Source organism: Manis javanica, chromosome X, assembly GCF_040802235.1.
Source record: "Manis javanica isolate MJ-LG chromosome X, MJ_LKY, whole genome shotgun sequence".
Lineage (NCBI taxonomy): Eukaryota > Metazoa > Chordata > Mammalia > Pholidota > Manidae > Manis > Manis javanica.
This window is the reverse complement of record NC_133174.1, coordinates 42,057,407-42,082,691: the sequence shown is the minus strand read 5'-3', so window position 1 is coordinate 42,082,691 and position 25,285 is coordinate 42,057,407. Positions and strand designations below refer to the sequence as shown.

The window sequence follows — 25,285 nt, the reverse complement described above, 5'->3', positions numbered from 1 at the left end:
CCCTGATGCGAATGTGAGCGTGCAGACTTGAAAGTGCAACAATGACTCTTGGGAGTTGTAGTTCATCCCCCAGCAGTCCCGCGGGCTCTTGCAAGTGGAAAAAGTGTGTGTGTGTGATTGTGAGCAGGGACTTTAACACAAAGCGACTAGAGATGATAGATCAAGTCTTTAGCTCAACTTGCTAAATGTGTAACCGTGGGCCCGTTACATAACTTCCCTGTTTAAGTTTTCTTATCTGTAAAATGAGACTATTAATAGTACCTGCTTCCTAGGATTAAAACAATCAATTGATGTAAAGCACATTGTGCTATGTGCCTAACACATAATACAGTAAGAAAGCACTATGTAAGTTGTAGTTATTAGTATTCATGCATTCAATAGATGCTTTATTTTAACATGTTCTACATATGTGCATACTGCGAAGAATAGTTACATAGTAAATATCTGTGTAACCTCCATTCATTACAAAGACTACCTTGTCTCAAGTGCTCAGTAGTGCCACGTTTGTCACAAATCATTTGTACGTATATGTAGGGCTCAGTTTCTGAACTCTATTCTGTTCTTAATTACTGTAGCTTTATAACAAACCTTGATATCAGATATAACAAACCCTCCCATCTTGTTCTTTTTCAAAGGATTTTGGCTTTTCTGGGTCCTTTGTATCTCAATATACATTTTAGAATTAGTTTGTCAAATTCCATGGAAAAATTTTTTGAGATTTTTTTTTAAACGGAACTGAATCTTGAGATCACTGGAGAGAATTGACATCTTCACAATATTAACTATTTCAATTAGTAATAATAAACTATTTCAATTAATATATCTCTCCATTTATTTAGATCCCTTTTAATCACTTGACAATATTTGATAATGTCAAATGTGGATAATGTCAAACTCTATCATGGAGATATTACACATACCTGAGGTCTATTCCTACATACTTCAAATTTCAGATACTGCTGGGAAATTATATAATTTTTCTTATTTTAACTTCTGATGGTTTGATATTGGTATATATTTTGTAAAAAAAATTTTTAATCAGTGCCTTTTCTGTTGTCAGGCTTTGGTCCACAAATGTCCCATCTTTGCTCCTTTTCACCCTCCCATCCAACCCTGTTTATGGCCCTGCCGTGTGACCTTAATCTCTTCAAAGCTGGGGGAAGAGAGGAGGGCAGTGTGCAGATGGCAGTTCAACCTGAAAAGGAGGATGTCAGCATCTGAAGGCGGGAAAGGTGAGAACAACCTTCCACCCCTGCAGACCCTGGGCTCTTTTCCACTCTCAGCCCCTCGGACCCACCCACCACCCACCAGGACCCCATCCCTGGAGAGTCACCAGGGGACAAGAACCACATCACCCTGTTCCCTTCGCAGCCAGCCCCAAACAGCCTTACCAACACCTTAGCCCTGATGCTGAGCCTGACACAGACACTGCCCACTATGACCTTCCAGCCCCATCCACAGCCTTAGTTCCCAACTGAAACCCAGCCCTAATCCCTGCCCCAACCCTGTCCTAGTGCCCACCCCAACTCCAACTCCAAAGCTAGCCCCAAGCTTAATCCTAACACAAACCTTACCAACCAGAGGGCAAACTCCTGTTAGAGTCCAAACCTCAACGTAGATACAGACTTTACCATGAGCTAAGGTCACCTGATAACAGAAAGAGTTGGGGATGGCTAAGGTTTCCAAGAGGTTCATAGTCAAAGCCTTGGCCAGAGCAGGGGCTGGAAATGTCAGGGCTGGTCAACTTGGGGTCAGGGTCAGCATTGGATGGGGAGGGCCCCAAGGGAATGTGGGGATGCTGAGGCCACTCTGCCTGGGTCCTTGACTGTATCCACCTGAGGCCCTTCAACATCCTCATCCTGATGACCATCTTTGCCAACTGCGTGGCCCTGGGGGTCTAACATCCCTTTCCCAGAGGATGACTCTAACACTGCCAACCACAAACTGGTGAGGCTTACCCCACCTCGCCCCCTCCGAAATAGAGTCCCTCTAGAAGCACACTACAAGCCTTCCAGCCAGGCCCTACCCCTCTCTGACCCCAACCCCTGGATGTCAATACTGTTAGTGAGTGGGTCTCTGACTTTACAGAAAGAATGCAGATCCATTTTTAAGGACCAAAAAGATAGATAGACAGATAGATGATATAGATAAATAGATAGATAGATAGATAGATAGATAGATAGATAGATAGATAGATGATAGATAGATAGATAGAGATAGGTGATAGATGATAGATAGATAGATAGATAGATAGATAGATAGATAGATAGATAGATAGATAGATAGATGACAGATATATATAAAAAGAGAGAGAACACCCATTTGACAATGGTAGTAAGTTGTGAGGGCTTGGGAGTCAGAGACTACCTAAATTTGACTCCTAATACAGCCACTTCATCAAATCACTTAACCTCTCTTTTTTGCATCAATTTCCCCACCTGCAATGGAAATAATACTGTGTGTCAGAAATTATTCTGAATGCTGAACTCACTTAATCCTCACAACAATCCTAAAATGTAGGTATTCTTATTATCCCATTGTACAGATAAGGAAATGTGAGGCTCAGAGAGGTTGCATAATTTATTTGCTCAAGGCAACACACAGCTACCAAGTGGTAGAGTAAGGATCTAAACTGAAAAGCCTTGTTTTCTCCAAAGCTGGGGATCTTAATCAGGCCAACCTACCACCCTTCAGAGGCTGAAACAAGACCATGTGAATTGGAAATGACCTTAGCTGAAATCCCCAATGCAAAACTCAAATCCCACCCAAACTCAGTTTCAATCTGAACCTTGATCCTACTTCTGATCCCAACTCATTCAAATACCCAGTCCTAATCCTAAATTATATCTCAAGTATACTCCACTCCCACCAGTATTTAAGCCCAACCCCAAATCCACCACTTGAATTAACCCGAAATTTGCCTCCAACTACGCTTAATCCTACCCCATGCCAATTTAAACTCTGCCCCCAAGTATAACCAAACCCTCCCTCACTTGGAAATGTGATCTCACCCTTACTTCCCTATAAACTCTCATTCTATCCCAATCAATTTCAACAGCAACTCTAACCCCACAATCCTTAACTCAATATCCCCCAACTCCCCTAATTTTACATGCTCCTGTCTCCTTCCCTCAGACAGAAGGATGGAATCAGGTAGGAGGCAGCCATGATTTTCCAATACCCTGCTTCTCCCTGACTCAGTTTCTCCACACAGACACCACCCCAGAGCCCAGTACAGCCAATGGGGCAGGCCCTGGTCCCGAATGGGGACTGTGCACTGGGCCTCCAGCATCAGGGGATGAAATCAGCGGGGTGTTGGGCCTGGGAACCCCTAAGCGAAGGACTCAGCATGGTAAGCACAAGACGGTGGCAGTGGCCAGTGTCCAGCGGTCACCTCGGGCACTTTTTTGCCTCACCCTGGCCAACCCCCTGCGGCGGTCCTGCATCAGCATTGTGGAATGGAAGCATCCTGGAAGGCCAGGGGGCAGGGCTCAGGAGTGAGAGTCACCAGGGTACCAGTCAAAGATTGGGTCAGGGCTGGAATGGAAGACCAGGGTCACCAGGGATCAAAGGACAAGAACTGGATTAGAGGGGGCTGAGAAAGGTGAAGGTCATGGTGGGGAAGCGGGGGTGTCAAGAGTCAAGAACTAAATAACAGAAAGAGTTGGGGATGGCTAAGGTTTCCAGGAGGTTCATAGTCAAAGCCTTGGCCAGAGCAGGGGCTGGAAATGTCAGGGCTGGTCAACTTGGGGTCAGGGTCAGCATTGGATGGGGTGGGCCCCAAGGGAATATGGGGATGCTGAAGCCACTCTGCCTGTGTCCTTGACTGTATCCACCTGAGGCCCTTTGACATCCTCATCCTGATGACCATCTTTGCCAACTGCGTGGCCCTGGGGGTCTACATCCCTTTCCCAGAGGACGACTCCAACACTGCCAACCACAACCTGGTGAGGCTCACCCCACCTCGCCCCCTCCGAAATAGAGTCCCTCTAGAAGCACACTACAAGCCTTCTAGCCAGGCCCTACCCCTCTCTGACCCGGATGACCCTTGTCTACACCGCCCCACACCGAGTCATGTTATAAGCCCCGCCTCTCCCGCCCCCGCCCCTCTTAAGCCCACCCCCAGGTAACTCCCCGCTCCCCGCCCCCGCCCCTGACTCCACTCCCAGGAGCAGGTGGAGTACGTATTTCTAGTGATCTTCACTGTGGAGACCATGCTCAAGATCGTGGCCTATGGACTGGTGCTCCATCCCAGCGCCTACATCCGCAATGGCTGGAACCTACTCGACTTCATCATCGTCGTGGTCGGGTGCGCGTCTGCGGGAGGACACCCCTACCCTAGTTCAATTCCCACCCCACACCTGCTGAATTCGGAGCTCAAGGAAACAACTGTTTCAGACTGTCCCCATTAGGCAGACAGAATTGGGAATATTAACATAGTTTAAACCTATTTGCATTTCCAGTTAGTTACATGGACTTATACTTTTCCGAGGACAAGCGTGGTGAGGAGGGAATCCCAAGACCTGACCCCAGTCTTTTCGTCCCATGCTCCTCCATCAGGTTATTCAGCGTGCTGCTGGAGCAGGGCCCGGGTTGGCAGGGAGACGCTCTGCATACCGGGGGGAAGCCTGGGGGCTTTGATGTGAAGGCGTTGCGGGCGTTTCGGGTGCTGCGGCCACTGAGGCTGGTGTCTGGGGTTCCCAGTGAGTGACATGCTCCCGGGGTTGGAGGAAGGGGGAAGGAGTAGGAGGGGGACTGAGCTGACCCCGCCCCTACTTCTCTCGCCCCTCGGTCCCCGCAGGTCTCCACATAGTGCTCAATTCCATCATGAAGGCACTGGTGCCATTGCTGCACATCGCACTGCTTGTGCTCTTCGTCATCATTATTTATGCCATCATTGGACTCGAGCTGTTCCTCGGACGCATGCACAAGACCTGCTACTTCCTGGGATCTGGTCAGCCAGCCCCCACCCCTAAACCCCAGCCCTCTGACAGGACACTTCCCCTCCACTGGCTTTTAGGCCCCCCACCTTGTTCTCAAGGAAATCCACTCAAATTCACAGGACTCTGCCCCCCCCCCCCCCCCTCGGCCCCGGTTCCACCCCCAGATAAACCAGCCTTACCTCCATATTCAAAACTCTGCCCTCAATCCTAGACTACAACAGCCCCCTCACTAATAGCTCTGCCTTATCACAAGACCACCCTCAGGCCAAGGTCCTGCTCCTACACTTCAGACGCCATCCTTCAGGACTGGCCCCATATACTCAAACCCTTCATCCAGACCCCAGCACAAGCCTTGCCCCCAACCCTCTTTTCAAGAGACCCTCCCAAATTCACAAGACTCCACCCCTAGGCTCATGACTCCTGTTATTAACAAGTTTCTGCCCCAAGATTTAGAGTCTCATTCCCTAATCCCTGTAGTTGGGACTCTCACCTTTCCAGTGGTTTAGAATACTGACTCAACAAGTAAGGAACTAAGGCTTCCCTTGACTTAGAAAAATCTAGAACTCTTAGTTGAATTTCCCAGGTGGATGGGGCTCCAGGATGGCAACTGCTGGGGGTGGGCATACTTTAGAGCCCAGAGCTCCAGCCTTCCCACAGATGTGGAAACAGAGGAGGACCCGTCACCATGTGCGACTTCGGGCTCTGGGCGTGCATGCACACTGAACCAGACCGAGTGCCGCGGGCGCTGGGCAGGGCCCAACGGAGGCATCACCAACTTCGACAACTTCTTCTTCGCCATGCTGACAGTCTTCCAGTGCGTCACCATGGAAGGCTGGACTGATGTGCTCTACTGGGTGAGGTGGACGGTGGGTACACAGTGCAGAGGCTGCACCTACCTTTCCTCCCCAAGCTCAGGTGGGAGTGTCTGCATACCCTGAGGAATGCATGCCCTCTCTTTCCCCAGATGCAGGATGCCATGGGGTATGAGCTGCCCTGGGTGTATTTTGTGAGTCTCGTCATCTTTGGTTCCTTCTTCGTCCTCAACCTTGTACTTGGCGTCCTGAGTGGGTGAGGAGGCTGGACATCCCACCCCATCCTGCCCCTCAGTCCCAGTCCCTTTTTTTGTACCTGGCAAACTCCTAGCCATCCTTCAAAACCCATCTGAAATACCCCTTCATTCATTCAATCAGCATTGAGCATCAACTGTGACCAAGGAGCCATTTTAGCAATAGAATAAGAGACAAAAATGCCTTCCTTTCTGGATATATTCTAGAAAATAACAGCACACACAATAAATATGTGTACACACACACATGTGTAGTGTTTCATATGGAATATATGCCATGGAAAAAAGGAAGGATAAAGATAGGAATGGGGCATTCTTACAATTATAAATAGGGAGTGTCAGGACAGACCTCCTTGAGAAGGTGCTATCTGAGTGAAAATGTGAAAGAGATTAAGGATTGAGCCATGTGAGTATCCGCAGAGTGTTCCAAGCAAAGGGAATGCCAGTGCAAAGACTCTGAAGCTGGAATGTGCTTGGCATATTCAAAGAACAGCAAGGAGTTCAATGTGGCTGGAATGGTGAAGGCAAGGAGGCCAGGGTGCTTCCCCCACCTAGCCCTCTCTCCACCTCCCTTAGGGAGTTCTCCAAGGAGAGGGAGAAGGCAAAAGCACGAGGAGACTTCCAGAAGCTGCGGGAGAAGCAACAGTTGGAGGAGGACCTGCGGGGCTACCTAGACTGGATCATGCAGGCAGAGGAGTTGGATATGGAGGACCTCTCAGCTGATGGCAAACTTAGTTCTATGGCTGAAGAGGGCCAGGCCGGCCACCGTAGGCAACCCAAATCTGGTCCATCCCCTGCTTCATTCATGCCTCAGATGTGGGCTGTCCTCCTGAGACCCATCCCCAACCTGCAACAACTCTAGGCCCAGTCCCCAGTTAGACTCAGATACCCTTCCCACACTGCACCCAGAGCAAAGACTCCAAATAACCCCACCCCTGACCCCCACAGCCCTAACCCTGACCCAGGCCATGCTCCCCAATTGTCCTCCCTGTCCCAGCAGGACCACAACTGGCAGAGCTGACCAATAGAAGACGTGGACGTCTGCACTGGTTTCACTCCACCCGCTCCACACACTCCACCAGCAGCCATGGTGGGGATCCATCCAGGTTGGGGAGGGGGATGGAGTGGGTAGATAGGAGAAAGCCAAGGGAAGAACCCTGAGGTCTTCATATGCTGACCTCTGTTCCACACCGCCCACAGCCAGCCTCCCAGCCAGTGACACTGGTTCGATGGCAGAGAACCCAGGCAATGAGGAAGAGGAGGAGGGGGCTCTGGCCAGCTGCACACACTGCCTGTGAGGGCCCCCAGCCCTTGACCCCTGACACAGCCCAGAACCCAGTCCAGACCTTGAACCAGTCCTTACTTTAGCCTCAGACCTTAACCTCAGTCCCTACCCTCCAACTCCAGTCGCTTACTGCCCCTCAGCCCCTTATGACACCCACCTCCCATCCCCCTCTTTTCCAGAAACAAGATCATGAAAACCAGGGTCTGGTGAGTTGGGAAAGTTAATGACTCCTGGACCCCATGACTTTGTGAGCCCCACCTGAAAGCCCCCCATCACCACTGGGCTCCCCTACTGAGCCCCCCAGGGCAGGCTTAGGTAGGTGATCTCAGCTGCTGGGTTCCCCTTTCCTTCTAGTTGCCACCTCCGCCAAGTCAACCGGGGCCTTCGGGCATGCTGCCGGCGGGCTGTGAAGTCCAATGCCTGTTACTGGGCTGTGCTGCTGCTCGTCTTCCTCAACACGCTGACCATCGCCTCAGAGCACCATGGGCAGCCTGTATGGCTCACTCAGATCCAGGGTACGCCCCCCAAACCTGCCAGTCCTCTTCCCCGACCCCCAATTCACTTCACCCAAGAAGCCCAAATTTGGGATCTTTAGGGTGCCTCAGACCCCCAGACACTGCCTTCCCACCCTACTAAATGGAGAAACCTTAGCCTGTCCCATCACACGTTGTAGCTTACACTTATGTGGCACTTGCTGTGTATGTCAAGCTCTATTCTCAGTGCTTTACATGTACTAACTCAGTTTCTCTTCATGGAAACCTTATGAGTTGAGTACTAGGGCACAGAGTACTGAGCACCAAGGTACTAAAGAGTTAAGCGATTAATCCCAGGACTCAGCTAGGAAGTGGCAAACCTAGGCAGCCTGACCCCAGAGTCCAGGATCTTAATATCACACTGTCTAGACAAGTTAACCCCTCTGTGCCTCAATTTCTCCATCTATAAAATGGGAATGGCAATTGTGCCCACTTCATGAGGTGGTTGGGAGGATTAAATGAGTTGAAGGAAAAAGTGCTGAGAACATTGCCTGCCCCACATAAAGCTAGTGCTATGTAAGTGTTAGCTCTTACTATTATTCATTTTAATATCAACCCCACCCTGAATAATGAACACACTTCTGACCCCAGCCCTCAAACCAGCCCCTCTCTCTAACATCACCCTTGAATTGCAGTGTTTCTGGACTCAAGACAGGCTGACTGAGGCCCCCACCCCAACACTGCCCCTCTCCCAGCTCCAAGCCCCTCAAAACCTCACCCATTCTAACCTACAGACTCACCCCAATCCCTAACCCTAACCCCCTCACCAGCCTGTGCCTGGCCCCATACCAGCTACCGCAGATCATCCCATGGCCCCTGCCCCCCTACAGTCACGATGGAAACTGGCCAACTCACCCGTCTCTGCCCCTCTGCCCACAGAGTGTGCCAACAAACTGCTGCTCTGTCTGTTCACGGTAGAGATGCTTCTCAAGTTGTACGGTCTGGGCCCCTCTGCCTATGTTTCATCCTTCTTCAACTGCTTTGACTGCTTTGTAGTCTGTGGGGGCATCCTGGAGACCACCTTGGTGGAGGTGGGCGCCATGCAACCCCTGGGCATCTCGGTGCTCCGATGTGTGCGCCTCCTCAGGATCTTTAAGGTCACCAGGTGTGTGTGGTGCATGTGGCGGAAAGGGTGGACTGGGGCCCCAAACACAGCCCCAGGTCCAATGATGACTTGATATGTATCACCATTCATTAGCAAATATCCATTGAGTGTATGCCAGGCACCTTTCAAAGCCCTAGGGAAACATCAGGAATCAAAGTAGGCACAAGTTCCTGCCTTCACGGAGATTAAAGTCCTCTGAGGAGGGTGTCTACTCCATTTCCACCCCCTTCCTCAGCCTCAACTCCAGCTCAAACATTGTTCCCAGCCCCATCTCCAAACTCAACTCCATACTAATCCCCACCCAAACCCTACCCATAATCCCCAATTACACCATCTCTAACCTCAACCCCCACTCATCATCCACAACTTCATTTACAGCCCAACACTGGATCCCAAGTTCATCCCCATCACTGACCACACCCTCAAGTCTCTAACTCCTAACATCAGCCTGTCTCCAACTGCAACCCTCTTCCCAGCCACAGCCCCAATCTCATCCCCATCCCAACCCTCAATCTCAACGTTATCCCCAATTTAGTCATCTATAACTCGCAATACTCCCCAACCCCACCCCCATCCCCAGACCCAGACCCAGCTACAATCCCTAACCCCAACCCCAGACCCAGTCCCACCTGAAAGTAAATTCTAGCTTCTCCAACTTTCATGTACCCTCCATACCAACATCACCTCCGTTTACATCCCTAACACCAACCCAAACCCCAAACTCAATCTTCCCTTTACTCTTATTCTCACCTCAACCCAACTCCAAAACTACTTCTAGCCCTGACACCAAAGCCCATGTTAACACAGCCCACCCCAGTGCATCTCAAGTTGGAGCCTTGCCCTGGTTCCGACTCATCACTGGATCTGTAACCATGCTCCCCTTTCTCTGCTGCAGGCACTGGGCATCTCTCAGCAATTTGGTGGCATCCCTGCTCAACTCAATGAAATCCATCGCATCCTTGCTGCTTCTTCTCTTCCTCTTTATCATTATCTTCTCCCTGCTTGGCATGCAGCTGTTTGGGGGCAAGTTCAACTTCGACCAGACCCACACCAAGAGAAGCACCTTTGACACATTCCCCCAGGCCCTCCTCACTGTCTTTCAGGTGGGGCCTGGAGACCATGGGAAGGGTGGGATGGGGGTCACTAAGGTGGGGGGAAAGTCCCAAGAGCTTCACAGTGACCTCACACCCATAGATACTGACGGGAGAGGACTGGAATGTGGTCATGTATGATGGTATCATGGCCTACGGTGGCCCCTTCTTCCCAGGGATGTTGGTGTGCATCTATTTCGTCATCCTCTTCATCTGTGGCAACTGTATCCTTGAGCCTTGGGGGACTGGATTGTTGTGGGGGGTATGTGGGTAGGGGGATGTGGGTAGTCCAGAGGCATCCTTTGCAGCCTGAGCTCACCCCAGACATCCTGTTGAATGTGTTTCTTGCCATTGCTGTGGACAACCTGGCCAGTGGAGACACAGGCACTACCAAGGATAAGGGCAGGTAATGCTGGCTCCACCCCCAAGACAGTCTCTCCCTGGAATCTCTGACTGGAACCCCACACACACATCCCACACCACCAGAAATGCCCTAGTCACCCTGGCAATTCATACTTCCAGATCCAACCTGCCAGTCCTCATTCATTCAACATGCATTTATTGAGCACCTACTTTGTACCAGGCCCTGTTAGATGCTGAAGAGACAGCAAGGGTTAAACTAGATGGAGTCATTGCCATCATGAAGCTGACATTCTAGTTGGAGAAGGCAAGCAAAACACAAACAAATGAATATGTAATAAAATTTAATTAAATATATGTTAATATGTAATGAAGAAAAGGCACAATAAAAAAATAGAGAAATGAAGATTGCTATTTTGGTTACAGTAGTCAAGGAAGGCCTCTATGCAGAGGTGATAACTGAACAGAGACCCAAATGAAGTGAGGCAGTGGGCCATGCAAATATCTGGGGAACTAGTGCTCAAGGCAAGGGGGCAGCAAGTACAAAGGTCCCTAGGTGATACTATTCTTAGGGTATTCCAAAAAACACTAAGGACACCAGTGAGTCTGAAGTGGGTGAGCAAGGAGAAGTGGTAGGAGGTGAGCTCAAATGGGGCAATAGGGAGGCCAGATTGAGGGCACTCTGGGCCATGGAAAAGACTATAGTTTTTGCTGAATGAGTGAGAGCCATGGGAGGGGTGTGAGCAGAAGAGGGTTGTGCCACACTTGGGATTTAACAGGACCCCTCTGGCTGCTGTGAGAAGAACAGACTGTAGAGACGAGGGCAGAAGCAGGGACATTCTATAGGACCTAAGAAAGGTATGTTCTGACTACAGTGACCCACCGCCAGCCTTGCCTATCTGCCATGATCCTTAACCATCACCTCCACTTCCTCACACAGGGAGAAGAGCACTGAGTGGAACCTTCCACAGGAGAATGGGACATTGGTGAGTTAGAAGTATGGGCACTGTCTACACCTCCCACTACCAATAATACCTGTCTGTGCCTGTGCGTCTTTAACCTCCATCCTCTGCCTATTCATTCCTCCATTATTGTGTCTCTTCTGTGCCTCCTCTGCCTGATGTCTCCCCACCATTGATGACTTCCCCATCTTCCTGTCCACAGGTACCTGGTCAGGAGAATGAGGAAGAGGAAGGCACAAAGAATGAAGGAGCAAGCAAGTGGGCAGGGCCAAGTGGAGGAGATGAGGGACCTTAGAGACAGCCCCCAGGAGGAGCGTTTAATCCCCAAGACCCTCCTCTTTGGGAAACAGCCTTTTCCAAAATCATCTTGAAAATAATGGGTATGGTGTGTGACCGGCAACATTTGGGACTTTGAGATTAAAGAAAAGAAACAGATGCTTTGTTTTGCTGCAGTACTTCTCAGAGCCTTTATTGTAAAATCGTGTGTCTATGACTGCGAGGATGGTGCTCTTCATTCAACATACATTTCCTGAGCTCCTACTGTGTCCCAGGCACTGTTCTAAATGCTGGGGACAAAACAGTGAGAAAAGCAAACTAAAATCCTTACTCTGACATTCTAGAAGGGAGATGGGAAGAACTGACCTTGTGACAAGCACTGCTGTAGGTGCTTTATATGCATATTCTCAATTAATTCTCTCTTTTGATATTCTGGTGTTAGGCATGGAGGGAGAGGAGGAGGAGGAGGAGGAAGAAGAGGAAGACAAGGAAGGGGGTGCAGGGCACGTGGAACTACTGCAGGAAGTCGTACCCAAGGAGAAGGTGGTACCGATCCCTGAGGGCAGTGCCTTCTTCTGCCTCAGCCAAACCAACCCGTGAGTTCTGGGAGTAGGTGGTAGGGGACCAGGACAAGAGGGATGGGGGCAGGTGGAGGGCCAGGGAGCAGCTAAGGCTAGGGCAGGGTGCATGGCCTGAGCTGTATCCCTTGGGCTCCCCCAATCAACTGCAGTCCTAGGTTCTGACTACGGCCTGTTCCCCACTCCCCAGACTGAGGAAGGCCTGCCACACCCTCATCCATCATCATATCTTCACCAATCTCATCTTGGTGTTCATCATCCTCAGCAGTGTGTCCCTGGCCGCTGAGGACCCCATCCGAGCCCACTCCTTCCGCAACCATGTGAGCCTTTAGCTGGGAGCTGGCGGGATACTCCCAGGGGTGTCCTACTGGGCCTAAGCTGGGGCCAAGGTGGAGACAGGGAGGAGAGCCCTAGCTGGACAAGGAGAGAGGGGCAATAATGGTAGCAGCTGTAGTGCCAGCCTTTACCATGTGTGCAACACACTTGGGGAAGTACCAAGGAGTAGGTGAATATTTGGCTGAAGAAGAAGCTGTGCTCAGAGAGATTGAGCCCAGGGCACCCATGGAGATAACTGGGTAGAGGCAGAAGGATCCAAATTTGAAAACTAGTCTTTTTGATGGCTAAGACTTTTGCCTTGTGGGAAAGTCCTTGATGATGATTAGAGGAAAGGAGAAGGGGTGGGGGAGGAGGGAGAGAGGAACAGCAAAATTTACAAAGTACACATGCATGTACATGCCTGTGCACACATACACACACACACCTAGGATACCCTTCAGCCATGACTCAGTGGCTCCCCCTCTTTCTCGCTCTCCCAGATTCTGGGGTACTTCGATTATGCCTTCACTTCCATTTTCACTGTGGAGATTCTACTAAAGGTGACTAATTGGCCTGAAGTTCACTCCATCGCCCACCAGGCTGCCCACCTCTCCTGTTTCCATCCCCTCCTCCTCTCTCTATCCCAGATCTAGGGTCTAGTCTGATATCCTTCTACCCACCACCCCCCGCCCTCAGATGACAGTCTTTGGGGCCTTCTTGCACCGAGGCTCCTTCTGCCGTAGCTGGTTCAATCTGTTAGATCTGCTGGTGGTCAGCGTGTCCCTCATCTCCTTTGGCATCCAGTGAGTGACCCCCCATCCCACTCCATTCCTCCCAGAGCTGAGGCCAGGTCTAGGTCAGGGTCTGAGGACTGTCCCCTCCACAGCTCCAGTGCCATCTCAGTGGTGAAGATTCTGAGAGTTCTCCGAGTACTGCGGCCCCTCCGAGCCATCAACAGGGCCAAGGGACTCAAGGTAACCCCACCCCACCCCAACTCAACCCACATGACCCAAGCCCTGGCCTGCCCCTGAGGCAAGGGTCATTGATCAGACTGATCATTTGCACTGATGCATGACACACAGCCTAGACTCAACGTGTAACCACACATCCCTGACCACTGGCCATGTGGCCTAACCCAAGCCCCTTGCAAGTGACCATACATTCCTTACCAACAGCCACATCTCTCTGATCCAATCCCCTGAAGCATGGCCACATATCCATGCCTGACAAACACTTATTCTTGGTTGGTGCCCACACATCCCCAGCCCACATCACTTCCCCATGACCACATGTCCCTGACCACACATCTGTGACCCATGACCACATATCCCCAGCCCAAATCCATGAGCTCCATCCATGCCCAGAGTCCCTGCCCCATGGCCACTGTGGTCTGCAGTGTCCATTAGCCATATTCGTGGGTGCCTGCAGCACGTGGTACAGTGTGTGTTCGTGGCCATCCGGACCATTGGGAATATCATGATCGTGACCACACTCCTGCAATTCATGTTTGCCTGCATTGGCGTGCAGCTCTTCAAGGTGGGAGGAAACACTGGAGGGAGGCCCAGTCATGGGTCAAGTTGGGGGTGAAGGGTGAGCCTGTTTGACAAATATCTTCCCTATAGGGTAAATTTTACAGTTGCACCGATGAAGCCAAACACACTCCCCAAGAATGCAAGTGAGTGCCTGAAACCCTGCCCTCCATGGAGCCCAGGACACCTAAAGACCAGAGGCCTTAAATTTCACCAAGGCCCCTGAAATCCCCAGATCTTCCTCACAAGAACTGCAGAGAACTCCCCAGATTTTATAAAGTCCCACAAGACCCCCAGAATTCCCCAAGGCCCCAAGATGCAACCCCCCAGAACCCTTCCAAGGACTGCAAAGGCCCTCAGATCTCACCAAACCCTAAAGGGCCCCCCAATACCTCCCCAAAATCCCTCTCCACATTCCCCAGAGTTACCTACATTCCTCTCCAGACACCCCTCAGCAATCCCCAGGCACCTCCTGGCCAAGTTCCCAGCTTCCATCTTGAGACTTCTATAGAGGGACATTTAAAGTCAGACATTCCTGATATAAATCCATCTCATGAGATCTGGGTACCTTTGTTAACCTTGCTGAGTCCCATTTTCCTCAGCTAAAAAATGGGGATAAGAAGAGTGTGGCACTCACAAGGTTGTTATGAGGGGTAAATGAGTTACTAAATGAAGAATGTACTACAACATAAAGTTATTACATGTAAAGTACCTGGTATATACTTAGTGCTGATAAATGTTGGCTATTATTAGTATTGCTTTTTCCTGGGTGGTGATGATGATGATAATGATAGCCAACATACGTGGTACCAACTAGGTGCCAGACACTATTCTCACTGACTGACTTAATTAATCCTTGTAACAAGACAGGAAATACATTGTTATTATCCTTATTTCATAGATGGGGAAAACTGAAGGGTAGAAAGGTTAAATGCCCAAGGTCAGCACTATGCCCTGTTGTCTCCATGCTGGAGACCCCATTCCCCTTTCCATTAGCTCCCCACCCCTCCTCACCCACCCAACCTGTTTGCAACATCCACAGGGGCTCCTTTCTGGTCTATCCTGATGGAGATGTGTCAAGGCCCCTGGTCCGGGAGCGGCTCTGGGTCAACAGTGATTTCAACTTTGACAATGTCCTTTCAGCCATGATGGCCCTGTTCACTGTCTCCACTTTTGAAGGCTGGCCTGCGTGAGGGGCAGGGCCCCAGGGGTGGGCAGGGGACTGGGCAGGAGCCTCTAGGCTTGGGATCCTCCGGGGATGGGTGGGGGAGTATCCTGGGATATGATAAAGGTCTCTTGAGACTGGACAGGATTTTCTAGGGACTAGCAGGCATACCCAAGGACTGGGTGGGGGTCTCCCAGAAGTTAGCTAAGGGTGGTTTGGGGACCTGGGTGGGGGATCTCCAGGAATTGAGTAAGGGTCTCTGAGGGACTAGGTAGAATTTGACAGAAGACAGGGTAGGATTTAGTGGGGACTAGGGATAAGTCTGGGGGTAATGGGTAGGGGTCTAAGAGGAGATAGAGCTGGAGATTCAGGGTTTTCCAGAGAGTTGCACAAGTCTTTGGGGTACTAGTTGAAAATCTTTGGGAGAGATGGAGTATGGAATTAAACTTGGAGACTCATGGGGGAGTTCTAGGGAGCTGCATGGGGATCTCCAAAGATCCCCATGGGAGCTGCAAAGGACATTTGGGGGTCTGCAGGAACTGAGGTAGACTTGGGGTCTTGGGGGGCCTGGATGGGGATTCCCTGGAGGGCTGTATGGGGATCTCTGGGTCTCTGGAGGGCTGAGATGAGATTTGGGTCTTTGAAGGCCTGGTGAGCATCTCTTGGGGTGTGTGGAGGTCTCAGGTGGGTAGATCAGGGAATTTAGGGGTCTTTGAGGAGCCAAGCAAGAGATTCTGGGATGTCTGAGGGCAGACCTGAGGGGGCTAGATATTCCCTCACCTGCCCCTACTGGCTCCCCAGACTGCTATACAAGGCCATTGATGCACACACAGAGGACAAGGGCCCTATCTATAATCACCATGTGGACATCTCAGTGTTCTTCATTGTCTACATCATCATCATTGCATTCTTCATGATGAACATCTTTGTGGGCTTCGTCATCATCACCTTCCGTGCCCAGGGTGAGCAGGAGTACCAAAACTGTGAGCTGGACAAGAACCAGGTGACCTCTGACCCCTGATGCATGGATACCAACCCCCCATCCTTACCTCAGGATCCCACTACTCACTCATGCTCTGCACCCATATGCAGCGCCAGTGTGTGGAGTACGCCCTCAAGGCCCAGCCACTCCGCCGCTACATCCCCAAGAACCCACATCAGTATCGCGTGTGGGCCACTGTGAACTCAGCTACCTTCGAGTACCTCATGTTCCTGCTCATCCTGCTTAACACGGTTGCTCTAGCCATGCAGGTCTGATCTCCCCATCCTGACCCCTGCTGGACACCTGACCCTATTTTGTCCACACAGTCCCTTGGGAACCATCAGGAATGCTTTAGGATACAAATAACAAAACTCCCAACTAACAGAGACTTAAGCCATAAAGATATTTGCCACATTTCTTCAAATCTAAGGCCAATGATTGTTAGTTGCTTCCTGATTTCAGAGATCTAGGAATATGAGGGAAATGGCAAGTGGCTATTGTAAGTTACCATTGATTGTGAAATGCACCCCAATTTCAGAGATTCTAAAATATGAAAAAGTGAGCATCCTGGAGTCAACAAAATATGTTAGTTACCACACATAACAAGAAGTATAGAGGTAGGCTGTGTTGGTCATTGCTCATCAGGTACCCAAGCTTTATCTTTCTTCTCTACCATTCTTAGCAAGTTGGCTTTCATTCTCATGATTGTTGCTTCATGGTCACAAGATGGCTGCAACATCTCCAGGCATCAAAGCCACATTCAAGGCAGGAGAAAGAGAAGTTTGCACTGGGGGACTCTACTCACTCGAGCCTTTTATTGGAAAGGAAAAATAGTTTTCACAGAAGCCACCCAACCAGCAGCAGACTTATGTTTCTGTCTCATTAGTCAGAACTAATTAGTCACAACTAACTGCAAGGAAAGTTGGGAAATTAAGAGCTGGGCTTTCCAATATTTATATTGGAGGCAGACCGTATGAGGGGCTTGGCCAACCCATAATGCTACCACATTCCCCAGACCTACCTCAGTCCAAACCAGACGGTATTTGATTGAGGGTGAGTGGGGTCTCTGCCTCATGTTCTGTCCCCACACCTGATTTTCTCCCCCAGCACTATGAGCAGACTGCTCCCTTCAACTACGCCATGGACATCCTCAACATGGTCTTCACTGGCCTCTTCACTGTTGAGATGGTGCTCAAAATCATCGCCTTCAAACCCAAGGTGTTCCCCAGCCCTAGACTGACTCACAGTGGGTTAATTCCTTGGGGTGGAGCTCACTGTAGAGCTCTCAGGGGGGGCAGCAACAAGGGAGTCATAAGACTAAGGAGTGAAAGGGATCCAGATACAGGCTTTTCATGTGGTCCAAGCTGGGCCCTGTCTCCCTGATGCCCCTACCACCACTGGCTCCCTACTATAGTTTTCTAGCTCTGAAAAGACAGGGCACTGCTTTCCTTCTGCCTACAGCATTACTTTGCTGACGCCTGGAACACATTTGATGCTCTTATTGTGCTGGGCAGCATAGTGGACATTGCTGTCACTGAAGTCAATGTAAGGACTGGCTTCTCCTACTAACCTTCCCCCACCTCAACCCCAGGGCTTTCTTTCACATGGATAGATGGCTCCCACTCATATCCACCCCACTCCTGGAGACTCAGTGTTCCTCATTCTAGCTCTATCTCTTTTGAGCCCCTGTTGGGTTCAGCCAAAGGCCCCCCACCCACCAGCTCCCTTATTCTATTTGCAACTATCCTCTGGCTTCACCATCTCCTAAAATGACTCCCCTCTTATTTCTATTTTTCCTTCACTGCCTCTACATCTTCCTCCATTGGCTTGATCATCTTCACCAACTCCTGCTTTGGTTCCATCATCTCTCCTGACTCCTTCATTGGATCCATTTCCTCCAACAACTTCATTGTCTCCAACACTGGATCTTTCATGGCTCTGTCATCACCACTGACTGCACTGTTGGCTCCATCATCTACTCCATTGGGTACCACATGGTTTTAACACCTTGGTTGACAATGTTGCTGATTCTTTATTTCCATCACTGGCTCCTCTGTTGGGTCCTCCATTGGCTTTCTCCTCTCCATCATCTCCATGAAACCAATGGCTCCATCATTTCTTCCATCTGCTGCAATATCTCTCCTGCATCATCTCTTGAGCCCTCTCTTCTTCCTTCCACCCTCATTACCAACTTTTCTCACAACCATCTTGATCCACTACCACATAACCTTCCCCATCATCCCTTGCATAACTTTACCATTGATTATCCCCTATATCTACTCCATCTTTTCTCCTCATGTTCATTTGCTATCTCATCACTTCCTCTATCGCCTCTGCCTTGGCCATATCTTTCTCCAGAACGGAGACCACCTTGGCGAGGTAGCCCCCACCTCACAACAGGGACTCTGCTTTCCACACCCACCTTCCTTTCTTTTCTTCCTGAGAGTCCTTATAAATGCTCCCTGACCACCCTGGGCCTGAGTTATGAGGGATTTGGGGACTGGGAGGAGCAAAGCATGAGACAGGGAGTGGCTGGGGCAAATGTACACTGAGCATACCCCCCACACCCCCAACCCCAGAGCTCTGAGGACAGTTCCCGCATTTCCATCACTTTCTTTCGCCTCTTCCGAGTCATGCGACTGGTCAAGCTTCTCAGCAAGGGTGAAGGGATCCGCACATTGCTCTGGACATTCATCAAGTCCTTCCAGGTAAACAACCCCCCTCCCATTCCCTTGGATCATCCCTTGCCTTCACCTCACACCTTCCTGTTCTTTTGCCACCCCTGGAACTACATCTCTCAGCGTGCCATACTCATCTGCAACTTACCATTTCCAGGTTTCTTTCTTTTCTAGGTGTTCAATTCCCAGCATGCCTTGTCCTCTCTGACCTGACTCTATTGTATTTAATACTGTGCCCACATTTGGGAGACACTGGTAGTCATGGGAACTTTGAGTGTGGACCACATCTCTGATTAGGCCCAGGCCTGAGGGAACAGTAGCTGCTGGGGCTTTCTCTGCCTGGGCCTGAGTATCTACCCTCCTCTCCACTCCCACAGGCCTTGCCCTATGTGGCTCTTCTCATCGCAATGATATTCTTCATTTATGCAGTCATTGGGATGCAGGCAAGTGGGGGGGACCTTAGAGAGTACTCCTCAGGCACTCCTCTGCTGAGGGGGATTGGATAGGAATGCACCCAAAGTAGGGGTGATCAGTGGAAAGACAGGCAGACAAGTTGGATGACCCTGAGTCAGTCGACACATCTGAGAAATTGGATCAGCAGTGCCTGCTTGCCAAAGTTGTGAGGATCCTTTTGGGTATTAGGAGTTGCGAAATGGTTGGGAACCTATGGGGATACTGGGTTCACCCCTCTGACAGCTTCTGTGTGCCTGCAGATGTTCGGCAAGGTGGCTCTTCAGGATGGCACACAGATCAACAGAAACAACAACTTCCAGACCTTTCCACAGGCTGTGCTGCTTCTGTTCAGGTGACATCTACCCCTCTCCCCTGCCACCTCAGTCCCCAGCATGCCCTTGGGTACCCATACACCCTCTCTGGGCTCCAGACTGCCTGAGCTCTGGAAATAACATGGCCCATATTGCCTGAGAACTTTTCTGGCTGTGTTCTGAGGAGTCATTTAGAGTATTCTAGCCTCAGCTATCCTTTCTCTGACTGCAAGATGTATCTCCTTCTTAGGCCTCAGTGCTCCATCTGTAAAATGCAAACATGCTCATCAATATGGCCACACCAGCTTTTAAAATACTGAAATGCTATCTGTGCCAGATGTAGCCCCTGGCAAGAAGTGGGTCATCTCCTCACCCTTCCAGCCCCCACAATGCCACTTGCCATGATTTCAGAGCCTCCCTTCCAGGATGGCACCCCCGTGTGATCCCCAGGTGTGCCACTGGTGAGGCATGGCAGGAAATAATGCTTGCCAGCCTTCCTGGAAACCGGTGTGACCCTGACTCTGATGTTAGCCCTGGAGAGGAATTTACCTGTGGTAGCAATTTTGCCACCGCCTATTTTATCAGCTTCTTCATGCTCTGCGCCTTCCTGGTGAGGACCATTCCCTAAAACTACCACCACTGCCATGGGGACTGGCCCTGAGTGTTCAGGGATGAGATGGGGAGTCCAGATATTCAGAGTGGGTGAAAGGGCTGGCCTAATGACAAGGTCAACCCAGGAACCCTTGACCCAGTGGCAAGTTTATCTAAGTTTATGTCAGCCTCCCACCAACCCCCATACCCTGCTCTGCCCTTCACTTAACCCCTCCCCACCCTCACTGGCCCACAGATCATCAATCTCTTTGTGGCTGTGATCATGGACAACTTTGATTATCTAACTAGAGATTGGTCCATCCTGGGTCCGCATCACCTTGATGAATTCAAGAGGATCTGGTCTGAATATGACCCTGGCGCTAAGTATTTCCTCAAACCCCATACTAGGAATTTCATGGGACAGGGCACTATCCCACACAGTCCCCCAACCCCAGAACCTCTGACCTACACCTCCCATTACCCAGTCAGCAGATGCCCCATGGTTCTCACTGCCCCTCCCCTGACCATCCTGGGATTCTTCCCTGGCAGGCTCTGGGGTGTTGGTCAGGGAGGTAGTGGTGAGGTGATGGAACCTTGAGAAAAGGTTAGAGGGGATATTTCCAATCCAGTGGTGCCTCCCACTCACCCCCACCTGCCCCAGGGGCCGAATCAAGCACCTGGATGTGGTTGCCCTGCTGAGACGCATCCAGCCACCCTTGGGATTTGGGAAGCTGTGTCCACACCGAGTGGCCTGCAAGGTCTGTGCACCTGCCCAACTTCTCCACCCTCCCACCCCCTGCCTCTAAGAGGGCTGTCCACCACATGGCAGGGGTGAGTTGGGACTTTGCCTTGGGTGGGGAGTGGGTGCTTGGTTTTATTCTGAAAGGTTTCTGCCCCTGGGCATGTATGCCTGCACCCCAACATTTGTCCAAAGGGGTTCAATGTCCCTGGTGTGCACAGAGACTTGTAGCGATGAACATGCCCCTCAACTCAGATGGGACAGTGACATTCAATGCCACACTCTTTGCCCTGGTTCGGACATCCTTGAAGATCAAGACAGAAGGTGTGTGGGAGGGATGTTGGAGGGACAGGAGTGGGAGGGTGCAGGGAGCAAACTCATTAAGTGTTGGGCCCCCACTGCTAATGCTGAACCTTAATTGAACTTTGGCTTCTCTGGGCCTGTTTACCTACCTGTCTAGTGGGGGCAGTGTGTGTCTGCGGTAGAAACTGTGAAGCCCCCTCCAACAGTGAGAGAGTGGTCATAAGAGCTCTTCCTATTGGCTCATGCCCCACACCTTCTCCCGAAGCAGGCAACCTGGAGCAAGCCAATCAGGAGCTTCGGCTTGTCATTAAAAAGATCTGGAAGCGGATGAAGCAGAAGCTGCTAGATGAGGTCATCCCTCCTGTTGATGGTGAGCTAGCTCTACCCCAGTTCCTTGAGCCCAGCGTGAAAGTCAGATGATTGCCTATCACCACAAAACCAGCACTGGCTGGAGGGGGTACAAAGGGGAGTCCATACTGTAAGTAGGATTGGGGAAACAGAGAACCCCTGGATGACTTTACCTCCTCTCCCTTGTCCCCAGAGGAAGAGGTCACCCTGGGCAAATTCTATGCCACATTTCTGATCCAGGACTATTTCCGCAAATTCCAGCGCAGGAAAGAAAAGGGGCTACTAAGGACAGAGGCCTCCCCAAGCACCTCTTCTGCCCTTCAGGTCTTCAGAGCTGGGCCTGGGTGGGTGGGGGTCTGTGGGAGCACTGTGGCTGAGGCTGATGGCCCTCCTGATCTCATGGAACCCATGTCACAGGTGAGGAAACTGAGGCCTCAGTACCCATAGAGGGTCAGTGGTGGCTGAGGGGCCCCTTTCCCCAATCCCACTCCTTCATGGCAAGTAGGCTCATGCACCAGGGATTTTAGACCCTGAGCTGCCCCACTTTTCTATTTTTCCATCCCCACAGGATGGTCTTAGGAGTCTACAGGACTTGGGTCCTGAGATCCGACAGGCCCTCACCTGTGACACAGATGAGGAGGAGGAGGAAGAGGAGCAGGAGGAAGAGGAGAAGGAAGAGAAAGACCCAGAAACTTACAAAGTGAGGACAAGTTTTCACTTCCCCAGGAACTCTTGTTTGTAAACTACTCCATTAAGTAGGGAGAAAGCCCCCAGAGAAGCCCCCCTGCAGTAGGTAACTGTTAATTTGATGCCTACCATCCACTGTTGGAGGGCAAGAGCCAGATCCAGCCCCTGGGGAGCTCACTGGAGACACACTATATGACCAAGTGACTTAGATATAACATGGATGCAACACTCAGTCCTGGGACTTCCACAGGCCCCCATGGGCTCCCAGCCCCCATCTCGCCGGAACTCCATGATTTCTGTGTCTCTGCATGCTGGGAACAGACTTCCAGATTCACTCTCTCTTGGGCCCAGTGAGGACGATGGAGGTACTCCCGACTCCAGACAGTCCAGTGTGCCCCAAGCTGGATTCCACACTTACAGGTCTGATTAAGAGTCTGGGGGAAGATTGTAAGGGAAGGCAGGAACTAGCCACTGCATGGGGGTAATTCAGGGACCAGAAGAGGGGGGCCAAAGAGGGCCTTTGAGTGGAAATTTGGGAAGGATGGCGAGGTGTAGAAAGGCTCAGGTGGGTATAGAGGATAATAAGAGATTCACGTGAGAAAGGCCATGCCATGCAAGGGTTTAATACAATAGGCACATCATGTGGAACTAAATAGGTTTAAGTTCAAGTCCTGGCTCTGCCATTTGCTAAGTGACCTTGGGCTAGCCACTTAGTTCCCATGATCCTCAATTTCCTAGCCTGTGAAAGGGGATAATGGAGGGGTGAAATGAGGTCATGACTAGCTTTTACAGCCGCCTCCTCACCACCCCCAACACACCCTCAGTTCTTGTGTTGAAGTTGTCTCTTCAACAGACCAACTTTGATTTTTTTGAAATTTGGGGTCTTTCCAATGAAACGAACATCTATTAAAAGAAAGCCCATGTTTGCTTTAAAATGGTGACTGGTTAATATTATGTTATGTGAAATTTCCTAATAAAAAAAAATTAAAAGCCCTGGTCTGCCTAACTTCCCACACTTTCCCCAGGAGAAACTCTGGGGTTCTCATTTTCACCATTCCTGAAGAAGGAAGCACTCAGCCCAAAGGAATCAAAGGGCAGGAGGAGAACGAGGAAGAGGAAGTTCCCTGCCCAGATGCTGACCATGACTCGTAGGATGAGCCCACAAGCAACGTGTGGGAGGGCAGGACTGATGGCGCCCCATCACTATGACCAGACCTGAGCTCACCCCCAGCCCTCCCTCCCACACAGGCTCTCCCACCTAGATGAGCAGGCAGAAATTCTCTTGCACCCCATTCTTTTGCCACGTCACAGACCCCAGAGATATGTGGATGAGCATCATGTACCACGCCACCGTCTGCTGCCCCCCACGCCAGCAGGTGAGGGTGGGCATGGGTCCTGGAGCCCCCAAAGGACCAGCAGGGCAGAGGGTTAAGGAGGCACTTACATTCCTCTTTGACCACACCCAGGAAGGAAGCCTTCCTTCACCATCCAGTGTCTGCGGCACCAAGACAGTTGTGAAGATTTACCCATCCCAGGCACCTATTATCGTGGGCTCAACTCAGGGCCCAGCAGGGCACAGGTGAGGTGGGATTGAGGGTGCTAAGTCTGGGGGTGGTGGGAATCACCTAGGCTGAATTTATCAAACACATTGCTTGGCCCTTCTGAAGAACAGGACACATATGAATTCACAGAATCCTCCCTGTACCTGTGAGGTGCATAGTGTTCCCCAGTTTACATTACAGATAAGGAAACTGAGGCCCAGAGAGGCTTACCCAAGATCACACCTAGTAAGTGGCAGAGCTGAGATTTAAACCTAGATCTTCTACACTCTTAAATAAACTCGAATCTAATTGACATGCATTCAGTTTGACTCTAGATGTGTTTGGAGGGTAAGAAGTAAGTGCAGGAGTGTCCTACACCCTCACACCCCACCCATCAATCATTGTCCCCCTGATGTTTCTTGTGGTCCAGGGTTCCTGGGCAACCCCTCCTCAGCAGGGTCGGCTCCTATATGCCCCACTGCTGTTGGTGGAGGAGGGCTTAGCGGGGCAGGGATACCTTGGCAAGTCCGGTGGTCCATTGCATACCTTCACCTGTCTGCATGTGCCTGGAACCCATTCAGTCCCCAGCCACGGCAAGAGGGGCAGTGCTGACAGCCTGGTGGAGGCTGTGAGTCCAGAAAGGGCATGGGCAAGAGGGATGGGGGAGAAGGGGAAGAGATGGGAGCTTGGGAGGGAGGGAAGAGGAGTCCCTAGTCTCTGCTGTGCATGTAGCTATCCCTTTGCTTTATGACTTCTGCTCAGCATGATGTGTTCACCACTGTCCCCTGCTGACTCCCCTGCTTCATTTAGCTACACTGACTACTTTGTGCACCCTGCTTCAACTCCATGCTGTGCCCTCTGTCAATTCTGATACCATCTGTGCCCCCAGGTGCTCATCTCCGAGGGCCTAGGCCTCTTTTCCAGAGACCCACACTTTGTGGCCCTGGCCAAGCAGGAGATTGCGGATGCATGTAACCTGACACTGGACGAGATGGACAGTGCTGCCAGTGACCTGCTGGCACAGGGGACCAGCTCACTCTGTAGTGACGAGGAGTCCATGCTTTCTCGCTTTGATGAGGAGGACCTGGGAGAGGAGATGGCCTGTGTCTATGCCCTCTGAATTCTCACCCATCCCCCGCTGCTCAATAAACCTCCTGTCCCCCCTTCCCCAGAGGAAACAGGAATGGACCACACCCATAGATTTTGTGTCTTTGCACTCGGGGCCTGCGGCAGCCAGTGTCTCCTATCCATCCATCCCCTGTTTCAGCCTTCAGCCACTGCCCACATGTGGGTATTTCCAGAAATCAGGACAGCCAAGCCTGATTATTCAGTGTTAGGAAAGGAGGGAGGAGGAGGAGGAAGAGACAGCAGCCAAAAAAAGCTAGAGACAGAGTGGAGGTGGTGGGGGAAGGGGAGGGAACTAGACAGAGATGGAGGACAGAGG

At 50.9% G+C, this 25,285-nt stretch overlaps 1 protein-coding gene across 3 annotated transcripts; it reads left to right on the top strand.

The window, feature by feature from the left end:
• Positions 1-1,207: 1,207 nt before the first annotated feature.
• Positions 1,208-25,024, top strand: CACNA1F (calcium voltage-gated channel subunit alpha1 F). 3 transcript variants are annotated; one of them, XM_017671706.3, is made up of 48 exons: positions 1,208-1,232; positions 3,215-3,464; positions 3,842-3,947; positions 4,170-4,309; positions 4,561-4,703; positions 4,802-4,954; positions 5,601-5,797; positions 5,908-6,011; positions 6,586-6,743; positions 7,010-7,099; positions 7,210-7,303; positions 7,474-7,500; positions 7,649-7,809; positions 8,707-8,932; positions 9,828-10,035; positions 10,127-10,247; positions 10,348-10,429; positions 11,324-11,369; positions 11,548-11,599; positions 12,064-12,217; positions 12,390-12,519; positions 13,015-13,074; positions 13,211-13,317; positions 13,401-13,488; positions 13,943-14,050; positions 14,137-14,189; positions 15,086-15,232; positions 16,010-16,211; positions 16,301-16,459; positions 17,298-17,408; positions 17,652-17,735; positions 18,549-18,569; positions 18,770-18,898; positions 19,246-19,311; positions 19,582-19,673; positions 20,083-20,242; positions 20,480-20,607; positions 20,885-20,981; positions 21,184-21,286; positions 21,534-21,635; positions 21,807-21,937; positions 22,182-22,313; positions 22,551-22,720; positions 23,326-23,419; positions 23,532-23,676; positions 23,767-23,879; positions 24,272-24,469; positions 24,731-25,024. In XM_017671706.3, exons 1-48 carry the CDS (start codon positions 1,208-1,210, stop codon positions 24,959-24,961), a joined length of 5,898 nt encoding a protein of 1,965 aa, XP_017527195.1. In that variant the 3' UTR covers positions 24,962-25,024. The 3 variants fall into 3 exon arrangements, with proteins under 3 accessions (XP_017527195.1, XP_017527194.1, XP_017527196.1); XM_017671705.3 differs by having other exon boundaries at positions 6,586-6,776; XM_017671707.3 differs by having other exon boundaries at positions 1,208-1,269; positions 3,447-3,464; positions 6,586-6,776.
• Positions 25,025-25,285: the final 261 nt, after the last annotated feature.